Raw genomic sequence first — 23256 nt, 5'->3', positions numbered from 1 at the left:
ACTTTGGTACTTCCCATTGGGTAGCGCTGGGAAGCATGGGAAGAGGGGCGTTCTGGGATTTGTAGTTTCCTTTTAGTATCCTCTAAATCTGTGGCGTGGCTCTATATCTTGTGAGGAGATGAGTGGGAAGCGGTCTGCGGAGCCCGGCCTGCCTCTGGTGGGGAAAAAGGGAAAGAAGGAGGTGATGGCGGAGTTTTCGGACGCTGTCACGGAAGAAACCTTGAAAAAGCATGTGGCTGAGGCCTGGAGCCGCAGGACGCCATTCAGTCACGGTAACCGGGTGCTGTGAGGGAGGAGCTGCCGCGCAAGGGTCGGGGGGCCTCTGAAGAATTTCCTGGGACTCAGCCGAGCCCTGGACAGCGGGAAGGGGGCTCTTGGAGGACTTTGGCCACCTCTGAGCCTCCTGCCTTGGCTGTTGCTCTCTTTTCATTCCAAACTCAGTTTGAATTTAGAAACCTGAGAGGAGGAAGAAATGTAGGCCGCAGAGTTTGGGGAAGTAGAGGGCGTACAAATTCTGAATATCTTCTTTTCTTCTTTTCTCTTCGCGGCTGGCGGGTGCGGGGAACCGAACCCTTGACCTCGGTGTTATCAGCACCATGCTCTCCCAAGTGAGGTAACCGGCCAACCCTTATCATTTTTTTGTCTTGTTTTTCTTGAATATTGAGGACAGAGAAAGTGTTAGTTGAATTCTGGAATCAGGGATTCCAGACTGAGTTAGAGTCCTCTCCACTGACTGTGCGTCGTTGACCAGTGGATTTAACTTTTGAAAGCTTCGGTTCCTTCTTATGTAACAGGGAATAATTAGTTGTGCTTACAATGTTTCCCTGAGTCAGGGCCAATAAACATTTGAACAAATATTTGAGTGGCTGTGTGATTTTTTTTTTTTTTTTTTTTTTTTTTTTTCCTGTAAGGGTAGAGCTCGGTTGTCCCATGATAGTCAAGCCAGAACATTTGTTTTGAGCTGCTAGAGAACAGGCACCTGAGCTTCCTCGCTTTTACGTTCCTGTAGTTTCACTACATGACCTGTGAAAGTAAATGTGTGTTGACTAAGGGAAAGAACCTAAGTCGAATGATTACAGCCTCAGCTTCAAATATTACCTTAAAGGATAAGAACTCTGCTTAATGTGTCATGCATTCCCTTCTAAAGTTTGCCATGATTTTTGGGTGAGTTGTGAAGTACTTTGAAGAGGTGACTCCTGGGTGCTCTGGGCACACATAGAAAGTGATAGCTAGCGTTTAAGGTGCAAGTTCTGGACGCCCAGAGACTTTTCAGTTTCTTCATCTGTAGAATGGGGACAGTAGAAATGTCTACCTCAGAGTTGTTGAGAAGATTAAATGAAGTAAAGTACATAAACACCACTGGGCCTGGCACCACCTAGGTGGTGATGGTTATTTATTAGAGGGGTAGTAATCTAGCCCACCAGAGGCAGTGGGTAAAATGTTGGGGTATAAATCAAGGAATTAGAGGAGGTTATGCCTGAACTGGTTTTTTAAAAAAACAAGAAGTACAGTATTTGATAACTTCCTTTGGATAGTAACTTGGGAAAGGAAAAAGCAGGGTTGAAGAAAAATTGCCAGCCAGCTACTCTCATTTCATTTGCTACTCTTTAAGTTTGAGGAAAATTAATTAAGAATCTTAGATATGTTTAATTCAATAAGTAATTGAAACTCAAAAAAAAAAAAAAAAAAAAAAAAACTCAAAAAAAAAAAAACCCAAAAAACCAGGAACCTTGCTTTAGTGACATCCCCTGTACTTATCTAAGAACTAGTATTTTAAGCACCATGTCTTTAAAAAGTAGCATTGAGCAGGTAAAAAAAAGAAAGGGCAGAGCTTACAATTCTTCCCCCAAATTTTAGACTTTAGGTATTAGGTTTCCAAAAATTCATGACCATCACCTTGTGTAGTGAATTCTCTGCTTTATTACTTGTGGGTCAAAAACACGAAAAGAGGAAAAAGCCATAGATAATGTTTTCCTTCCTACAGAAGCCATTGTCATGGACATGGACCCCTTTCTTCACTGTGTGATCCCAAACTTCATCCAAAACCAAGACTTCTTGGAAGGGCTTCAGAAGGAACTTTTGAACTTGGACTTCCATGAAAAGTATAATGATTTATATAAGTTCCAGCAGGTATTTATTCCCCCATCACGTTAGTCTTCTACCTCAGAAATTAATTATCTATGAAATCATTCAATATCTTTAGACTTGGGGTTTTAGAATGGGCTTGCCCTCCTTGCCTTGCCATCGTTAAAAGTATTCCTTCGTTTAACATAAGCTTACTGAGTGTAACTATGTGTTAGGTGCTATTATTATTATATGGGAGACTTTGACAATTCCTGCCCTGTAAGACTTTAAAATGTGAAATAATAAGGTTGATAGTGATGGTGACAGAGATAGTTAAAAAATACATTAAGCCAGTAAGTAAGTACAGCCATCCCGCATGGGAGGTTGGTTCCAGGATACACACACACCCCCACCTCCCACAGATAGAAAATCCACAGAAGCTCAAGTCCCTTATATAAAATGGTATAGTATTTGCATATAATCTGTGCATATCCTCTCATATACTTTAAATCATCTCTAGATTACTTATAATACCTAATACATTATAAATGCTATGCAGATAGCTGTTATACTATATTTTTTTATTTGTATTATTTCTTATTGTTGAATTGTTATTTATTTTTTCCCCAAATATTTTCAGTCTGCAATTTGTTGAATCCACAGATGCAGAACCCACGGATATGTAGGGCCAACTGTTAAATTTAAACATAGGGGTTAATTAAGTACATTTCGGGGATTGGTATGATGAAGAGAGTTGTACATTGGAAGCTAATAACCATTTAAAATTTTGAGTTCATGTCTTTGTTTTAGGTGGCTTGATGTATTGTAGTATGCTCTGCATTACAGTATGACCTGCAGAGAGTTAAATTCATTCTTTTTTTTTGGTGGACAATTTAATTTGACAGAAAAGAGTATCTCAAAATCAAGGCTGTTTTTTCTAATCTAAACTAGTCTAGGTATAGAAACATAGTTCATTGATTTCTCCAGTTTGGAGGGATATCTTTCCATACCTGGAGTACCTCACTCTTGGAAACCCTTTAGAAACCCTCAAGGACATCAGCACTTAAAATTGCAAAAAATAAAATAAAGATGAAAAAGATGAAGAACTATTTTGTTTTCATTTTCCCATTGGTTTTTTCTGGGATAAGAGAGTAAATAATGGATTTCTCTCTCTTTTATTCTTTTGCACTAGAGCTGATCATCTGGTCAGCTTGTTGTATCCCACCCTGCCCCAATCTGTCTTTGGACCATGTACATATGATTGAATTAACCAGGTTAAATACAGGGATAATGTGATTCTTAATAATTCACAAAATCTAATGAAAATTAAACAGTTATGCATAGTAAGGTTGCACAGGTTAATTGAAAACCACAGTTGTCTGCCTTTGTAATTATATCAATTTTGATACCACTTAGCCTCTTTTGTTAATTTAGGGCCTTATGCATCTCTGATTACTAAAATTGAGATATCAAAGTGGTTTTTACTTAATGGAGTTTAGTAGATGAAAATACTTCATTGACTGTGAAGTCAGTGTGAGGCAAAATAATAAAATGGGCCTGGGTGATGGGGGAAAAAAGCAGCAGCCATTAACTTGGATCCAATTAGCTTGGTGAAACTCTGCTGTGAATAATTTTCACCATGCTCACTTTTGGATGAGACCATTTCACCCTAAGACAGTAGATATGAAACGTGTTCTCAGTCTCCTGCCCCTTCAAACCTCACCCATATCCCTTTTTTTTTTTTTTTGCTTGTGGTATGAATTGACTTGATAATTGGGTCTCTGACAGCTTCTAACCAAGTTTTTATTAGAAGTTGCCCAAAATTCTATATTTTTTAAAGCAAACATTATTGAGTGCATATTTTTAAATTTTTTTACTTTATGCCATGCTAAATGCTTTGTATTTGTTTATTAAATCTTTATTAACAGTCCCATGAAGGTTATTCCTGCTTTACAGATGAAGAAACTACATCAGTTTTTCCTTCTTGATCATTCCCCTTGACATAACAAAAAAAAGCCGGGGGGGGGGGGTGCGGGGAAGCTGTTCTCATCAGAGAAAAAAAAAGCTCTTGACCTAACTGTCCCCTTCAGCTGCCAGTCCATTTCTCTTCTCCCCTCATGAGAGAGGAGAATTCCTCATGAGTTATCTGTACTGGCTCAAAAACCTTTCCTCCTATTCTCTGCTAAGCCCACTTCAGTCAGACTCTCATGTTTACTATTCCACTTAAACTACACTGTTCAAGATCAGTCACAACCTCCACATTAGTAAATTCAATTACAGGTTTGTCAGTCCTTGACCTATCAGCAGCATTTCACCTACTATATCACTCCTTCCTCCTGGAGACATTTTTTTCACTTTACTTTCAGGCTACCATGTTCTCTTGGTTTTCCGTCCATCTCATTGGCCATTCCTCCTTAGTTTCCTTTGCTAGGTCTTCCTCTTATACCTGAGTTTTTAGTGATTGAGTACTATAGGACTTAGTTCTTGGACCACTTCCCTAAGTACATAGATTCCTTGAAGTTTCAAGGCTTTACTTCTCTTGGATGTTTAACAAACATCTCACACTTAAGTCCAAAACCAAATTGATCTCCTAAATCTGCTTCACCTACAGTTTTCCCCATCTCAGTTACTGGCAATTTGATCTTCCCAATGATTCAGGCCAAAAATGGGGTCATCTCATTTCATGAAATTCTGCTGTCTCTACTTCCAAAATACTTACCTATTCCACTGCCAACAGCAAGCACCTGCTCCAAGCTATCTTTGTCTCTTATCAGGATTTTTCTACTAGTGTCTTAACCAGTCTGCCTTCTATCCTTGCCCACCCATAACAATCACAGTCATTGTGTTCTTATAAAATGTAAATGGACCCAAGAGAATTGGAAAACATATAAATAAAAAGCTTGTACACAAATGTTCACAATAGCCAAAAAGTGTAAACAACTCAAATGTTCATCAACTGATGAATAGATAAACAAAATGTGGTATATCTATACAATGAAATATTCTGCCATTTATATAAAGAAATGAAGTACTGATACTGCTGCAGTATGGATGAACCTTGAAAACATTATGCTAAGTGAAAGAAGCCAAACACAAAAGGCTACATATTGTATAAGCCCATTTATATGTAATGTCCAGAACAGGCAAATACATCTACATAAAAAGTAGATTAGTGGTTGCCAGGAGCTGGGGGAGGAGAGAATGGGGAGTGACTGCCTGATGGGTACAGGGTTTCTTTTTGGAGTGTTAAAAAATTCTGGAATTATGGGGCCGGCCCGGTGGCGCACTGCTGTAGTGCGCCGCTTGGGAAGCGCGGCGGCGCTCCCGCCGAGGGTTCGGATCCCATGTATAGACCGGTTCCCGCTCACTGGCTGAGCGAGGCACGGGAGCAACACCGAGGGCTGCGATCCCGTTGCCGGTCCCGGTCCGGTATGGGGGCGACACTGAGGGTTGCGATCCGTTGCCGGACACGGAAAAAGACAAAAAAAAAAAAAAAAAAAATTCTGGAATTAGATAGTGCTGAGGGTTCTGCAACAATGTGAATATACTGAAGTCCACTGAATTTCACACTTTAAAATGGTTAAAATGGTAAATTTTATGTTATGTGAATTTTATCTAAAAAAATAAAGGTAAATGGGATCATGTTACTCCTTTGCCCCAAAACTCTAATGGCTAGGCCCCCATTACCTCTGGCCTATCTCCTACTGCTCTCCCCACAACTGTCTGCTCTAGACAGTCTCCTTGCAATATCTTGAATAGGCCAGGCATGCTTCACATTCAGGGCTTTGAATGCTTTTTGCCTAGATATTCACTTGGTACACTTGCCAACCTCCTTCAAGTCTTTGCTTCACTTCACTGAAGTCTATCATGGCTACCCTATTTATAGTTGTAAACCCCTCTTCACTGAGCACTCCTTGTAACCTCTTTCCCTATGGTTTTTTTGTTATGCACTTAATACCTTCTTCATACTAATAATCTACTTTTTATGTTTATTGTCCATCTCCCTCAACAACATAAATTTCACTATAATAACTAAAAGTATCTGTTGAATGAATAAGGCACAGAGATGCTAAATAACTTGCCCAAGTCACAGAGCCGACAAATGGAGGGGCCATGAATCAAACCTAGGCAGTTTGGCTACAGAGTCTAGGCTCTTAACCACAATGTTATGCTGCCAAAGTACTGACTGAGGAAATCCTTTATTTTTTTTTTCATGATCAAGTCTGATGATTTGAAGAGGAGGAGAGAGCCTCACATCTCTGCTTTAAGGTAAATAGGTATATAATCATGTTTGTTGCGTACCTAATAGATGCCAGGCAGAGTAGTAAGTACTTTAAATGTTGTCGTATAATCTTTGTTGACATTATCCTACTTCGTAGAGGAGGAAACAGTCTGAGAAATTACGGTTATCTAGCTAAAAATTGCAGGAGGTATATACAAACTCAAGTCTCTTTGATTCCAAGGCCCAAGTTCTCGATGATAAAATGTTCAACCTTTTAGTAATCAAGGAAACACTAATTAACACTGGAGAGGCCATTTTCACATGTTAGGTTGGCAAATATTAAAACCCCAGTGTTGACAGGTATAGATACCTTTATACAATACTACAGTCTTTCTTAAAAGATGGTTTTGAAAGACGTATCAGAACCCTCAAAAGTATGCATACATTTTGTAGAATAATTCCATTTATAAGTATTTATCCTGAACAAATAATTACAGATGTGCTCAAAGATTCTATACAAGATTGTTTGTTGTAATATTGTTTATAATTTTGAAAAATTATATACAAATTAAATGGCGACCCATGGAGATTTATATAGATAATGGTACAAAATACAAAATAAAGTGGAAATTATACAGCCATTAAGTATGATGTGTATGAATTTTAATACATGAATATGCTAGTTATGCCCTATTTTATCAATTCTCCTTTTTTTAAAAAAAGTACTTTAATACTTCTGAGATCCAGTGCCTCATACACTAGTATGAGTAATTGTGTCCTGCTATAATTGGTGACATTTTCTTCTTGGTTATATGTAAAATAATGATACTTCTTACAATCAAAGGCATCTTAGATTTGATGAAATATACTTTTGTTAAGAGAAAAAAAAATACACACAGTGTGATCCCTTCTAAGAAAGAGACACACATACCTATATTATGGAAAAATGGAATGTTTAATCTGGCTAGTAGGATTACAGATTTTTTTTTTAACACTTTCTTTTTACTTATATAGGATTTTTTTCCTAGTTTTTCTATAATGAGTATGTGTTTCTTTGTAATAGCTGTTTTTCATTTATATGGTGAGAGTTATTTTTTCTCATTCTCTTTTTTTCTGTGCAATACTTGCATTTATGGTAGCAATCTGCACAGGTTATTTCTTCTAAATCCTGAAGTATTGGGTTTGTGTTAACTGTAACTTATAATATTTCATATTTATTTAGACATTTTTAACCCCCAAAGACAGATTTTCCTGTTTTGAGGACTTATCTATCTTAATTCACAGTACCCCTCTGCTAAGCATTTCTTGTGGGACTGAATTACATTCCACACCCAAAGGGTCATAGCCAGATGGTATGAGAGCCAGAATTCCTTGATCATTACAGAAAGCTGATCTTTTTATTTCCCAGTTGGGTTCTGTGAGTTCCCTCATGAATACAAGTAACAAATGTGAACAATGACAGAAAATAAGCCTGTACTTGTGCCATTTTCATAAAAGAAACAGAAGAAGCGCTTTTTCTGGAATAAATCTGTGGAAGCTGATGTTACCAGTAAAAGAAGGATTTAAGACTGATAATATTAGTTGCTTAAAGTTGGGGAAGAATATTCTACAAAAAGGTATTTGGAAGTGCAGTCTTTTTTTTTTTTTTTTTAAAGATGACCGATAAGGGAATCTTAACCCTTGACTTGGTGTTGTCAGCACCACGCTCTCCCAAGTGAGCTAACCAGCCATCCCTATATAGGGATCCGAACCCGTGGCCTTGGTGTTATCAGCACCACACTCTCCCAAGTGAGCCACGGGCCAGCCCTTGGTAGTGCAGTCTTAGAAATCACCTTGCAGACTTGATATTTAGTTATGAACAGCACAGTTGATTTTATGGGAATTTCAATTATGTGCATTTGGACTAGGATGATCCAAAAAATATTAATCAAGTATCTCTGTGTGCATAATTTGAAGTAATGTAAATTCTTTAAAATGTTTTTAATTCATCAAGATTAATAATAATTCATAATTTCAAAGTTGACTGACTAAGTGAATTATAAATTATGTTAAAGAGGTTTCTACATACAGAGCTAGTTTAGCTGGTAAATGGAAATGTTCACCATCTTCTATTGGTATCCTGTTAGCATCAGAACTTATATGAAGGATTTTATTGATTATTGTGCAGTTAGTTTAATACTCACCATGATTGCAATTTAAAGTCATTGTAATCTAAACCAGTGTCACTCAAGTGATGATTAAATAATGGTGGTGCTAGTATTAGTGGTCGTGATATTGTGGTTTATACGAAATATGTTTGGTCTTGGTCTGTATTCCCAGCACAGAACTCCTTGGAATTTCCTAAGTGGTAAAAGAAATAAAGGTCAAAGGAGTGTCTCATTATTCATAATAAGCCCCTTTCAACCATACCTGAGTTTACATTAATGAGATAACTTTTGGAAAGCCCCTAAGTATGGGGGCAGGGGTTGCCAGGGGAGCCAACCTTGTGATTAGAGGGTTGAAATTTTCAGCACTACCTATATTGACCTCTGCGGAGGGGAGAGAGGCTAAAGATTGAGTTACAAAACATACCTCCATAAAAACAAACAAACAGAAACAAAATCAAAAAAACCCTAACTGAAGGGGTTCCGGGTTGCTAAACACTTGGAGGGGCTGGGAGGGTGGGTGGTGTGGCTGGAGAGGGATTCATATCCTTTCCCCCACACTTTGCCCTATGCCACTCTTCCCCCTGGCTGTTCCCGAATTGAATCCTTTTATAATAAACTGGTAATCTATTAAGTAAACTGTTTCCCTGAGTTCTGTGAGCCGTTCTAGCAAGTTATCAAAAGGACTGGGGTTGTGGGAACCTCTGATTTATAGCCAGTCAGAAGCACCGGTCACAATCACGTTTGCAATTGGTATCTGAAATGGGGGGGGGCGGGCAGTCTTGTGGGACTGAGCCCTTCATCTGTGTTAACACCTGGTAGATAAGTGTCAGAAATGAGTTGAATTGTAGCACACCTAGGTGGTGTCAGATTATTGGTCGGTGTGGGAAAAAAACCTGCACATGGTGTTGGAAGTGAAGTAAAGTGTATAAAGAGAAACCATTGGGCCGACCCCATGGCTCATTCGGGAGAGTGCTGCGCTGGAGCACAGTGGCGCTCCCGCCACGGGTTCGGATCCTATATAGAGATGGCCGGTGCGCTCACTGGCTGAGTGCGGTGCAGACAACACCAAGCCAAGGGTTGCAATCCCCTTACCGGTCACAAAAAAAAAAAAGAAAAGAAAAACGGTTGAGCTTTCCACTTAAGTGCTGAAAAATATGTCTGAAAATCAGTAATTTGGAGTGGAACATTAGTGTGATAGGTTGTTATGACAAAGACCAAACTGTTGCCATGACAGAGCATACTTTAGGAGGAAGAAAACACTAAAAAAAAAAAAAAAAAAAAAAAAAAAAAAAAAAAAAAAAAAAAAAAAAAATGAAACATCAGAGCAAAAATATGCTATAGTAGATAGAAATTTATACTTATTTCTCTGGGAACATTAATCCTAAACTATGCAAATTTAAGCTGAGAAACATTTCTCAGGATCTCTTGAATGAGATCTGAGAATGGATCTCTTGAATAAAATGTGACCTCCAAGAAACAATAGCTGTGGCATAGATCCAAATAGAGCCCACATTGTGGCATAACAAGTTATCTTTTGTTTGCATTTCCAGGAAAATTCTGTTTGAAGATTTTCGGGCCTGGCTTTCTGACGTTTCTAAGATTGACCTGGAATCAACCATTGACATGTCCTGTGCTAAATATGAATTCACGGGTAGGGAAGATAAAGGCCTGATGTCTATAAGATTTCAAGGCTTTAAGTCAACAGTGATGGATAGTATCAGTGCACCAAAATACTACACTAAATGTCCCTGCAGAAAATCAGGATCTTCCTGATAAGGTCCCAGCTCGTACACAAAAATACCCACATTATTGGAAGGCATAAGGCAGGGGTTCTCATTGGGAATATGAAAGCTATTGACCATAGTTCCAGAAAAATGCTCATAATACATATTCACGCCAACTTTGCATACAATATCAGGAAATTCAGGGATGATGATATAAACTATTCTTAGGATTCCTAAGGAACAACCATCTCCCTCATGCCTCATGCCATATTTAATTTTGCAGGTAATAAATGAATACATTCTTTTTTTGGGGGGAGGGGGCAGCTGGCTGGTGGGGATCCAAACACTTGACCCTGGTGTTATCAGCACCATGCTCTCCCAAGTGAGCTAACTGGCCAGCCCAAATACATTCTTAAGAAAAAAAATTCAAACAAAAAGAAGTATATGGTGTAAACCATGATATTCACCTTCATCTTCTCCTTGTCCCCCTCTTCTCTTCAGAGGTATCCCTTGTGACCAGTTTGGGGTGCATCTTTCCAGTTCCTTTTCTGAGCACATAAATGTTTTTTTGAAAACAAGTTTGATTTTTCACCTAGAAGGAAAAAAAATTTTTTTTTTGAGGTCAATCGGCTACTATATGGACAAGATACTGATTGGTTACATGTTGAAGAATACATACAATACAAAATACAGAAAAAGTTGGTTCCATCCTCTCCCACTCCCCATCTTACCCACCCACCACCAAATGCTCATGGTGATTTGGTCAGAACAGAGCTCAGAGCTAGGAAAAGTGTTTTTGATTTTACTAAATAAAATTTTGATTTGGGATTACTCTTATGCGTTGTCTAGAAGAAGTAGAAGTTGCTAACAACTTTCAGAGGATAACTTGGGGATACATATGAAAAGCCATATGGTATACGTTTATTTAACTATTATTTTTTCTTTCTAATTTGAAGTAATTTCAAACTGACAGAAAAGAAAGAAGCATAGTACAAATAATTTATTTCCTATTTTACTTGAGAGGAGGTTGCTATCATGATGTTTCTTGATAGCAACTTCAATAATTCCAACAACAAGGACATTGTCCCACATGCTAGTATTAAAACATCAAAATCAGGAAATTGACATCTGTGCCTTATTCCCACCTAATCTCCAGGCCCCATTCAGGTTTCATTATTTGGTCCTTCATAGCAGAAAGATCCAGTCCAGGACTGCACATAATGTTCAGTTGTCATGTCCCTTCAGTCTGTCTCTGTCTAGAAAAGTTCCTCAGTCTTTCCTGGACTTTGATGATCTTGATGCTTCTGAAGATTTATATATGAATTGTTTTGTAAAACTTTCCTCAATTTGGGTTTGTCTGATGTTTCCTCATGATTAGATTCAGGCCATACATTTTTGGCAGGAATATTACAGAATTAATGCTGTGTTCTTTTCACTACATCCTAACTACATCCTATCAGGTAGTACATGGTTTCTGTGTGTCTAGTGTATTATCACATTATTAGTGATAATAACTTTGATCATTTGATTAAGGTAGTGGCTGACATCATGTTTTTCCACTGTTCTTTTTCCCTCTGTTAGTATGTATTTTATGGGGAGATACTTTAAGATTACGTGGATATCTCATTTTTCACCAAATTTCCATTTACTTGTTTTAGCATCCACTGATGTTTCTTGCTAAATTATTACTATGAAGATTGCCAAATGATGATTTTATAATAGTCATTTCTATACATTTATTAGTTGTCATTCTATTGTAAAGAAAATCTTCCTCCCTATCTTTTTAAATTAATTCATTTATTTATATTGGTATGAATTTATGGGTTACTATTTATGTGATAAACTATTATCAGTTACTGTCATTATACTGATGTTCATATTGTCCCCGATTTGATCAAGGAGAGCTTCTTCAAGCTGATTTGTGTCCTTTTTTAATATCCCCATCCTTCTTCTATTTCTTACTTTCTGCAAAACAAAGTATTCCAGGCTTATCTTGCATTTTCTATGACTAGGTCATAGGGCCTGGTGTCAGCCATTCTTCCAAAGAACACTGGTTCTTTTTAGTGAAGAATGTACTTAAAAATCAAGATCTGGACTCTACGTGTCTTTGCTATTTGGGTGTCACTGCTCCCTGACCCTCACAGTGGAAAAAGGTAGTGAATATATATATATATGCATACACATACACACAGAGATGGCATATACATAAATTAACATTTGTATGTATTTTTATCTGTATAACTATAAATATAGGAAACTGAATTTACATTGATTCTTCCAGTTCTAGTTGAACACCATAGGGTTCATTCTAGATTTCTCCTTTTCCATATTTGCAATTCCCTTCAGTAGTGAGAAACCTGGCTCCCATTATCTTCAATATATTTATTTATTGAAATAATCCCTCCATGTGTGAATGGTCTCAGTTCATGATAGCCTTTCCTTCCTCTTTCATCCTGCATGGATGCCTGCATTGCTCAGCCCCACCAAATGGCTTTTAGAAGTTTTAGCTCAAGAAATTAATGGGAATAGATATACAAAGGTCTGTGTACAATAATGCTCATTAAAGCATTCTTCATAATAGCCAAGAAATAGAAACAACTTAATTAACAAATTAGAAATCTATTGGAGGGAGGAAGGTAAATTCATAATCCATGTAGTAGAATAACTGTGCAGCCATTAAAAGTGATGTTAGGTATTTGTATTGATATAGAGAGACACTGCCATGTAATAAAAAAAAAAAGCAGGCCACACCCAACCATAGTAGGATGCCATTTTTTAGAAAAGTGAATACAATATGTAGGAAAAATCCTGGAAGCATATATGCAAAAATATTGTTAGTGGTTATATTTGGGTCTCTATGCACTCATCATTGTTTTCAGAGTTTTCTATATTGACTGAGTTTTATTTCCATACTTAACAAAAGAGGAGAAATGAGTGTCATTTTAAAGCTGGGGGGCATGTAAAGCCGGAGCTAACATTACAGATGAATGTCAGACAGACTGATATTAAATGCAGAGTCAGATGTCAGCAGCTCACTGTCACCAATGCTCATCTAAGGTGTGCATTAAACTATTGCAGATGCCCTACTCTGCCATGATGATGAGCTGGAAGGGCGCCGGGTCGCCTTCATTCTGTACCTGGTTCCTCCCTGGGACAGGAGCTTGGGGGGCACTCTGGACCTGTACAGCATCGATGGTAAGACAAGTGCATGCTCTTCACCACCAATGGCTGTTTCTGAATTAAAGCTGAGTTGATTCAGGATCACCATTCTTACATACAATGTCTGTACTCCTCAGAGGAGATGGAGCCATTCATTAAGAGTGAGTGTCTCAGGAGGAATTAATGCCAGCCCTGACAACCACCTCTTTAAGTTATAGTTTTATTTAACAGCTAAATTAGAATAAGTTTAAGATCGAAATAGACTCTGCTTCTGAATACTGACCATGGAAGGGTAGAGTGCATCTAAAGCTGCCTGTGGCTATGAATCTGCCAGGACTGGTCCATTTGCCAGGAAGTCAGGGCTTTTTTGAATGACTGACACCTGAGGTTGACTCTGGGAAACTTTCAGAACTTATTCCAGCCCTCATCAATAATAGATTGATGGTGTAGTAAGAACAGATGCCACCTACCCACACTAGTGAGTATGAGTGAAACAGATGGAAGTGGGTGGTATCACAGGATCTGAAGAGTACATCTAGATACCCTCAGAAATTTGAGAACTTTTAAGAGTGAAATGAGGCAGCCTGGAAGTGGTTAATGATAATGAACTGCATTTATGGATGTGTTCTCTCCTGGTGCAGAACACTTTCAGCCGAAGCAGATTGTCAAGTCTCTTACCCCTTCGTGGAACAAACTGGTTTTCTTTGAAGTGTCTCCAGTATCCTTTCACCAGGTAAAGATTGTAAGCCAGAAATAGAGTACTAAGGATCATGCTCTTTAGTAATCCATCATCTAAACATGACAGCTGCCTTTTACACTTGATATCTGGTCATTTTAATACTTAGCGTGATGGGTCCTGAAATTAGTGTGCATTGGCTGATAATCTCCCTCCTTATTCTTTGTGTTGATGTGCTGCTGGATTTGTTCTTTCAGGTGTCTGAAGTCCTGTCTGAAGAAAAATCACGTTTGTCTATAAGTGGCTGGTTTCACGGCCCATCATTGACCAGGCCTCCTAACTACTTTGAACCCCTCATACCTCGGAGCCCTCACATCCCGCAAGATGTAAGGATAAATTGCTGGTATTCTTAATAGCTATTCCAGGCTGGCCAGTTAGCTCAGTTGGTTAGAGCATGGTGCTGATAACACCAAGGTCCAGGGTTTGATCCCTGTTATTGGCCAGCCACCAAAAAAATATAAATAAATAAAATTAGGTATTCCTGATAATGAAACTAGACTTTGAGCTTGCCTTTTCTATTTTTCTTAAACTTTTGATAGTGCCTTTCTCAGGCAGAGTTTTTAGCACTTTATATTTAATAGGAGAAACTATTTAAAAAGTGAGGATTTGCATGTATTTTAGTAGTGTGAAATGATGTAAGAACAAAAGCTATAGGAAGTATTAATCTACCTTTTGCACCTGCTGCTGCTTTGTAAGCATGAAATTTTATATGATTGGATCAATCCTACTTATCTGGACATGGATTACCAAGTTCAAATTCAAGAAGAGTTTGAAGAAAGGTCTGAAATTCTCCTGAAGGAGTTTCTTAAGGTAGGCCACTACGTCCTGTTTTTTATATCTTGTTTCACATGCAGTCTTGCTTTCTGAATGGGTAAATAGGCATCACTGGGGAGTTATTTTGTTCTTGGTTAGAATGTTTATGTCATTCTCTTTATAAAATGTAGAAATGATAATAAGCGCTAACATTGGTATCAGTTGTATGCTTACTGGGTTAAGAGTCCCTTAGGTATTCCCCAATTCTCTAGAATCTCAAAGGTAAACACACACACACAAGCTTCAACCCTAAGAAGGAGTTGTGTTTACTTATCTTTCTATTCATTTGATGAGTATGATGCTTATTACTACTTTTAATAATAGATTATTAATCTGTCTGGTGAGAATGACAATGATGAGGCAGCTTGTTATAGTGAAAAGAGATCAGAAGTCAGAAGACCTGTATTCATGTCCTGGCTCTGTGGTTTTACTAATCTGAACAAATCACTAAATCTTGCTTGATATTTATTTCATCATTAATGAAACAGGGATAATACTTGCCTTGCCTATCTTGCAGAGTTGTTGTGAGGGCCAAATGAGATAACATGCTAGTATGGTGCTTCACAGTTGACCGTGGGTCCCACGGAGTCATAGTCACAAGAGCTGTTCCTCCATGAAAAAAGACTGAGAGTTACTACATATATGTCTCCCTCTTGGAATTTTATAACTGACATTAGCATATTATAGAATTTGAGAAGTATTACAGTATATAAACTTGTTTAACCCTGTTTAGTTTAGTTAACTTAAACCATACTATGGGATCCTTCCCTTTTCACATATTTACAACTGATAGAAGCTGATAGGACTCCTTGGGAAACTGCATTAAACAAATAAAAGTAAAGTCTCTTGCGGAGAATATTTCATTGATTAATCAGCTTCTTGTATTGTACTTGGCTTTTCAAATTACGATGCTTATTAAATAAGGGAACAAGCTGGGGCTTAGAGAATCTGTGTTGTTATACAGATCTTTTCATCGTAATGACATTGACTGTAATGCAGTTTCATTTTTTTCCTCACATCTTGTGAGTTAGAGTGTGTATTATCCCTACCAGAAAGGGGGGGGCCACGGGCCTCGACNAATCCTCTAGAATCTCAAAGGTAAACACACACACACAAGCTTCAACCCTAAGAAGGAGTTGTGTTTACTTATCTTTCTATTCATTTGATGAGTATGATGCTTATTACTACTTTTAATAATAGATTATTAATCTGTCTGGTGAGAATGACAATGATGAGGCAGCTTGTTATAGTGAAAAGAGATCAGAAGTCAGAAGACCTGTATTCATGTCCTGGCTCTGTGGTTTTACTAATCTGAACAAATCACTAAATCTTGCTTGATATTTATTTCATCATTAATGAAACAGGGATAATACTTGCCTTGCCTATCTTGCAGAGTTGTTGTGAGGGCCAAATGAGATAACATGCTAGTATGGTGCTTCACAGTTGACCGTGGGTCCCACGGAGTCATAGTCACAAGAGCTGTTCCTCCATGAAAAAAGACTGAGAGTTACTACATATATGTCTCCCTCTTGGAATTTTATAACTGACATTAGCATATTATAGAATTTGAGAAGTATTACAGTATATAAACTTGTTTAACCCTGTTTAGTTTAGTTAACTTAAACCATACTATGGGATCCTTCCCTTTTCACATATTTACAACTGATAGAAGCTGATAGGACTCCTTGGGAAACTGCATTAAACAAATAAAAGTAAAGTCTCTTGCGGAGAATATTTCATTGATTAATCAGCTTCTTGTACTTGGCTTTTCAAATTACGATGCTTATTAAATAAGAGAACAAGCTGGGGCTTAGAGAATCTGTGTTGTTATACAGATCTTTTCATTGTAATGACATTGACTGTAATGCAGTTTCATTTTTTTCCTCACATTAAACAAATAAAAGTAAAGTCTCTTGCGGAGAATATTTCATTGATTAATCAGCTTCTTGTATTGTACTTGGCTTTTCAAATTACGATGCTTATTAAATAAGGGAACAAGCTGGGGCTTAGAGAATCTGTGTTGTTATACAGATCTTTTCATCGTAATGACATTGACTGTAATGCAGTTTCATTTTTTTCCTCACATCTTGTGAGTTAGAGTGTGTATTATCCCTACCAGAAAGGGGGGGGCCACGGGCCTCGACCACGCCCCCTCCTTTCTTCCTTCTTCTCCCACCCTATCCTCCTCTATCTTAACCTCTCCCCCTCCCCCCCAACTACTCCACATCTTAGAATGTAAAAAAATTTTTAAAATTTTTTAAAAAAAGAGTCTGAATTATGATCCTCATTTTAAAAATGCAGAAATTCGAGAGATTTAGCAATTTGACATAAGATATATAACTACTTAAGGGAATGGCCCATATTGGCACTTGGATCTCTCCACTATAGCAAGCTGAGTTATCCAGTCTTTGCCCTGGCTTCACCACAGCAGGAGTAGGGGATCTTCTGTGAAAGGGATGAGAGTCAACTGGCCCTGCCAGACTGATGTTCTGCAGAGCTACTATACCTGCTAAACCAGACTGGGATCATAGGGAGATTTGCTAACTGCTTTTTTTTTTTTTGTCCTGGCGGTGGGCTGGTACAGGGATCAAACCTTGGACCATGGTGTTATCAGCACCGTGCTCTAACCAACTGAGTTGTCCAGCCAGCCCACTAACTGTCTTTTATTTGCTCATTTTCCAGCCTGAGAAATTTGCAAAGGTCTGTGAGGCCTTGGAGAAAGGAGATGTGGAATGGAGGAGCCAAGGTCCTCCTAACAAAAGGTAGAGACCATCATCCAGGACATTTGCTTCTACATTCAACACCTATCTTTTTGTCTGCAAGGCTCACCCCAATAATAGAACATTTACCCTAACAATATTTTGTTCTCGGGGACATCCAGTAGCAACCCCTAACAAAATGTCACTATTGTAATAACTTGTGCTTTATAGTAAGTTATGCCAAGATTTAGGGAGAGAAGTACAAAGCTAATAATCAGCATTTATTCCATGAGGAATTTTACATCTTTGGCTTTGATGAAACTTGACATTGCTGCTTTTCAGGTTTTATGAGAAAGCTGAGGAGAGTAAGCTTCCCGATATACTGAAGGACTGCATGGAGTTATTTCGCTCCGAGGCGCTGTTCTTGCTGCTCTCCAACTTCACAGGCCTGAAGCTTCATTTCCTGGCCCCTTCAGAAGAAGATGAGATTGATAACAAAACTGTGGAAGAAGCAGCCTCTGCTGCCAATAGCTCTGAAGAAGGTACTAGCCATAGCTCCTCTGAGCCAGAGGTTAATCAGGTGGCCATCAGCAACAGTAGCCAACAGACCGATGAACAGACAGACCCAGGGCCAGAGGAAAATGAAGCAAAGAAAGGTAAGCTGTTGTTCGGATATGTCCTTATTTACCATTAGCCATTCACCATTCAATCATTTATTCATTCAACAATTTCTTCTTGAGCATTTACTGTGCACTAAGCCCTATATCAGGAGGTGGAGAACATAACAGACATGATCTCTGCTCTCCTGGAGCTTAGATTCTAGCAGGAGAAGACAGAGATCAAATGTATATGCAAACAACAAGAAAACCTCAAATAACAAGTGCTGTGCAGAACACTGTGATAGGGTTATTTCATAAAGAATGACTGAATGGCCTCTTAAGTTAACAGGTGATCTCAAAGAGCCTCTCTGAGGAGCTGCCATTTAAGCTCAGATCTGAATGACTAGAATGATCTGCTGGACGAGCATTCGAGGTAGGAGGAATAGCTAGAACTTTTTATTAGGCTTAGAATAGTACAAATGGTGGAGAGACATGTGATTGGCCCTAAAATTACTCTAAAACACAAGAACGTAAAGGAGAGGAAGGTTACCGGCTTATTTCTGCTAAAGACCAATAACAACCTAAGGAAACTTGCTCGAATTTAGACAAATAAGTAGAAGGAAATTATTACAAGTAGAAGAAGTTGAATCATCTACACACAAGATGGAGAATAAAGAAATACAGGAAATTTAAGAAGCAACACTTCTGTGAAAACTTGGGCAGATTAACTAAGCAGCTACAAATTCAGCTTACGTGTCTCAGCATTTACTAAGTCAGGTTAGAAAAATCTCTTCCCCAGTTCCTCTCCTCAGTTTTACCATCCCGCTTCCACTCTGATTTCCTGAGAAGAACCCTGTGCAGTTAGAAGAGCAAAGACATGGGGTGATTACCTATGGAAATAAAATGAACGGTATGAGATGCTAACCACAAGCCACATAACTATTCTGTGGCCTCCCAAAACTGACTGACCAGTCACTTTGGCCACCACAGATATCCCAGGCGGCTTTTTCCATACTATTTAAAACAGGATAGCCTTTCTTTGAAAGATTAGTTTTCCTTGATAATTGAACTGGCATCTATGCCTAGGCCCTAAAAAGAATCAGGGTGAGGATCCATGGAGCCTCAAGAGCTCTTGAAAAAAATTTGTCTACTTCTATTTCCTTTTGGTTTCATTTTTATGGGGACCTGCAACTTCAGAATAAATATAGATGGGCAACCAAAAGATACTTTATTCTGTTACTAAACATCTACTGTGTGCAAGGCCCTGGGCCAAAACAGAGTGGGAAGTATAAAAGTGAATGAGAAAAGTCACTGTTTACAAAGTTTACCATCTTGAAGAAAAGTTATAAAGTTTTTTGTTGTTGTTGATAAAAGCTATAAGGTTGCTGGGCATATAATAGCCATGTTAAATGTTGGCAAAGCTAGGGTACATCTAGTGAGATAACTAGAACCACTACAGACCTGATAATTTTAAGGTTGTTTTTTTTTTTAAAATATAAAAATAACATATTAATTTCAGAATGTCTGGAAAACAAATAAGTAAAAGGAAAATAATCATCATCTACAGATGGCTACTATTAACATTTGGAATATATCCTTCCAGTCTTTTTTGCTATGTAAATGTATACATATATACACATATATAGGTATGTATATATATACACACACACACATATTATTTTTTAATGAGCACATATATTGTTCTGTAATCTTTTTACTGACTTAATATTTCATAAACCTCTTTCTTATCATTTTAAGTCCTGTGTAGTAATATAGCGAGTCTGCACAATCCCCTCAGTTAGGAAGCCCTTGCTTCCCCCAAACAAAGCAGCTTTACATGTATACCTGCATTCCAACACTGCATTTCTAGAAGTTTTCATTTCAGGAATGTATTCCACAGCTAAAGTTGTTATTGGTGGTGGTTTTTTTTGACGGCTGTTAAGGGGACACAAACCCGTGCCCTTGGTGTTATAACAATGCATTCTAACTGAGCCAACCAGGAAGCCCTCCACAGCTAAAGGTTTTGAAAACCACTGTTCTGTAGTATAATTTTTAATGCCTTCAAGCTGTTTCATCAAATGATCTTAACCTGTCCTCTTTTGTGCATTTATATTGTTTCTAGTTCTCCACCAGCACAATAAACAATGATGCATCCATTATTTATCCAGTGTAGCTTCCTAGACGTACAAGTGGTACATCAAAGATGGCTCAAAATTTTAAGGCAATTGCCAAATTGCTGTCCCCAAAACTTCTATCAGTCTGCACTCCCACCAGCATTGTACATGATTGTTTTTCTTCTTCCTGGCAAATTATTGTTTTCTTTCCCAATTTTGCTTATTCTATAAGTGGAAATGGCGTTTGCCTTTCGTTAGTGGTACACGGTTGTACATTTTTCCCTACTGGTTATTTGATTTTCTTTCATGATTTGTGTGTTATGACCTCAGCGTGTTTTTCCTTTGTGTTTTTTGTCATTTTCTTACTGACTGTAAAACCCTGTCGTACAGATTGTAATAGTTTTTTGCTTTTTATTTCATTCAGCATATTTTAAATTTTATAAAATGTTTTTGTACTCAGATCTATCTTTGCCTTTCATGGTTTCTGCTTTTGATGGTGACATGCTGTGAGAAATCTCTTCCCTACTCCGAGATTAGATAAAACAATATTCAGGTTCTTGGTGGGTTTTCTTGGCTTTTTTGTTTTTGGGTTTTTTTTTTTTGGCAGCTAAGTATCTACTCCATCTGAAATTTATTATAGAGAGAAATCAAAATTCAACTTTTCCCCCCAAAATAGTCATACCTGGTCATTTCTGACAATCATTTGTAAGGCTGAATGGGTGGAGCACCAGGTCAGCTGAAAGTTTATGGGAATGGTTTCCCCTTATTGCCATAACATTCCTAATTATCAGTAACTTGCAGTCTGGCAATTGTATAAAGGTTATTTTTTAAATTTTCTGGCCCTTCTTTTGTTTTTTTTTAGAATCAAGTGTTCCCACATGCCAAGGGGAACTGAGGCGTTGGAAGACTGGTTACTACACTTTAATCAATGACAACAACAAGACAGAATTTGCCCTGGACTTACTTCTCTACTGTGGCTGTGAAGGTAAGAGGGAGGAAGGAAAGCAGTGAATTGTTTCCTTAAGAAGGGCGGTCTCTGCTGAGTGACCTTCTCCAACTGAACCAACTCAGAAGTCATTTGCCTTGGCCAGTACCTCAGATTACGAGATCTCAAAGTTGGAAAGGATCTTAGGGGTCATGAATTTTAGTCTCCCAATTCATAGTAGTATTTATGTCTGTGACTAGGGAATGGGAAGATGGACCACACCGTTATTTTCTCCCAAGTGTCCCCCAGATCTACAGCTTTATGTAATTGCTCTTCTGGGTATATTTAACATTTCTCTTATTTTTCTTATTCAAAATTGACTGACATAAGCCTGCATTCATTCAGCTCTCTCAGGAAATTAGGTGTTTAAGGGAAAGGGAATCCATGATAAGCTAGATGAGAAATTAAAACTCACAAGTCATAGAGTTGGTTACCACTGAACTCCCAGATCTCTGAGTTGTAAGCAACATGGAAGCAGTGATTTAAGCAGATGATGTAACTCCTGGAGTGAGAGCTTTCTGAACGCTCTTTGTTTTCCTTTGTAAGGCTGGGAGCCAGAATATGGTGGCTTTACTTCCTATATAGCCAAAGGTGAAGATGAAGAGGTAAGTTTTTTTTTGATAGCAAACTATCCCTTTTAGTTCTTGAGAAAGCTTTCACTCTTCAGAGACCCAATTTTTATGACCTTCTGCCAGGGTCTTTAGCTGATAAATTACTGTTGGCCTGTTCTGATTTCTAGTCGAAAATACTCAGCATGGAATAAAGATGCTAAAGGATGATCACTAAGCATTTATTCTGCCCTACTGAAAATTCCAAATAAGAGCCACATGGTGTACTCCCACAAATCTTTCAATGTAGTAAGGAATAAATGCATTAGGTAAAAACCTTTCTGGGTATGTGCTGGAGTAGGGCTTGTTGGAAAATATCTTGACAGCCAGAACAAAAACTCCCTAGTAAAGGATCTTTCAAGGGATCTCCTTTCCCCAGTTTAAGTACTTGATATGGAAACCATCTGTTCCATGGTGAATCGTCAGAGAGTTGAGAATAAGGTCCGTGTTCTGATGTGTCATTGTATTTGCCTATTTCAGCTGCTAACAGTGAATCCAGAAAACAATTCTTTGGCATTGGTCTACAGAGATAAAGAGACTCTGAAATTTGTCAAGCATATTAACCACCGAAGCCTAGAACAAAAGAAAACCTTCCCAAACAGGACAGGTTTCTGGGATTTTTCATTCGTCTATTATGAATGATAGGACTGGGCAAAGCTGAACAAAAACGTGACCCTTCATCAGTACTATGAAGTCTGGAAGAGCTGGGCATGAAATGAAGGAGACCTACATGTTGGCCTGTCTGACAGTGTTCTTAAAACTGGTCGCCCTTTAGTAGGATTCATAATGACTGTCCTCAACTTAGAACTTGAGCTTGAAGCTATACACTTATCTCTTGATTAAAAAAAAAAAAAAAAAGATTTTTTGTTTTTAACACCGAGTTCTTCCTTTTCCATATTGACGTCTTAAGTGATTTTTTTTAACTTCAGTGATTTTTTTAAAAATTTTCTTATTGTGGTAAAATATACATAAAATTTATCATCTTAACCATTTTTAAGTGTACAGTTCAGTGGCATTAAGAGCATTCACATTGTGCAACCATCACCACCATTCATATCCAGAACTTTTCCATCTTCCCAAACTTAAACTCTGTACCCAGTGAACAATAATTCCCTACTCTCCCCTGCCCCTAGCCTCTACCAACCACCATTCTACTTTCTGTCTCTATGAATCTATTCTAGGGACCTCCTGTAAGTGGAATCATACAGTATTTGTCCTTTTGTGACTGGGTTATTTCACTTAGCATAAGGTCTTCAAAGTTCATCCATAACTCTAGTGATTTTTTTTTTTTTTATTTAACTTATAAATGATCAGATTCTGTTCTTCCCAATCACAATGATTTAAAAAATTACAGATCCTTACATCCTGTTCATGCTGGGCCTCAGG

General features: G+C 38.0%; 1 protein-coding gene across 2 annotated transcripts; it reads left to right on the top strand.

Moving 5' to 3' along the window:
* Nucleotides 1-43: 43 nt before the first annotated feature.
* OGFOD1 (2-oxoglutarate and iron-dependent oxygenase domain containing 1) lies at nucleotides 44-23127 on the top strand. Of its 2 annotated transcripts, XM_008573332.1 has the most exons (13): nucleotides 44-272; nucleotides 1985-2130; nucleotides 6287-6333; nucleotides 9984-10084; nucleotides 13236-13352; nucleotides 13958-14049; nucleotides 14250-14378; nucleotides 14749-14862; nucleotides 17548-17627; nucleotides 17907-18220; nucleotides 21140-21262; nucleotides 21809-21867; nucleotides 22351-23127. In XM_008573332.1, the coding sequence occupies exons 1-13, from the start codon at nucleotides 119-121 to the stop codon at nucleotides 22510-22512; spliced, it is 1638 nt and encodes a 545-aa protein (XP_008571554.1). In that variant the 5' UTR covers nucleotides 44-118; the 3' UTR covers nucleotides 22513-23127. The 2 variants fall into 2 exon arrangements, with proteins under 2 accessions (XP_008571554.1, XP_008571556.1); XM_008573334.1 differs by lacking the exon at nucleotides 14749-14862 and having other exon boundaries at nucleotides 74-272; nucleotides 22351-22744.
* Nucleotides 23128-23256: the final 129 nt, after the last annotated feature.

Source organism: Galeopterus variegatus, unplaced genomic scaffold, assembly GCF_000696425.1.
Source record: "Galeopterus variegatus unplaced genomic scaffold, G_variegatus-3.0.2 Scaffold904, whole genome shotgun sequence".
In the NCBI taxonomy this organism is placed as follows: Eukaryota; Metazoa; Chordata; class Mammalia; order Dermoptera; family Cynocephalidae; genus Galeopterus; species Galeopterus variegatus.
The sequence above is the reverse complement of the archived record's forward strand: the minus strand, read 5'-3'. Positions and strand labels throughout refer to the sequence as shown.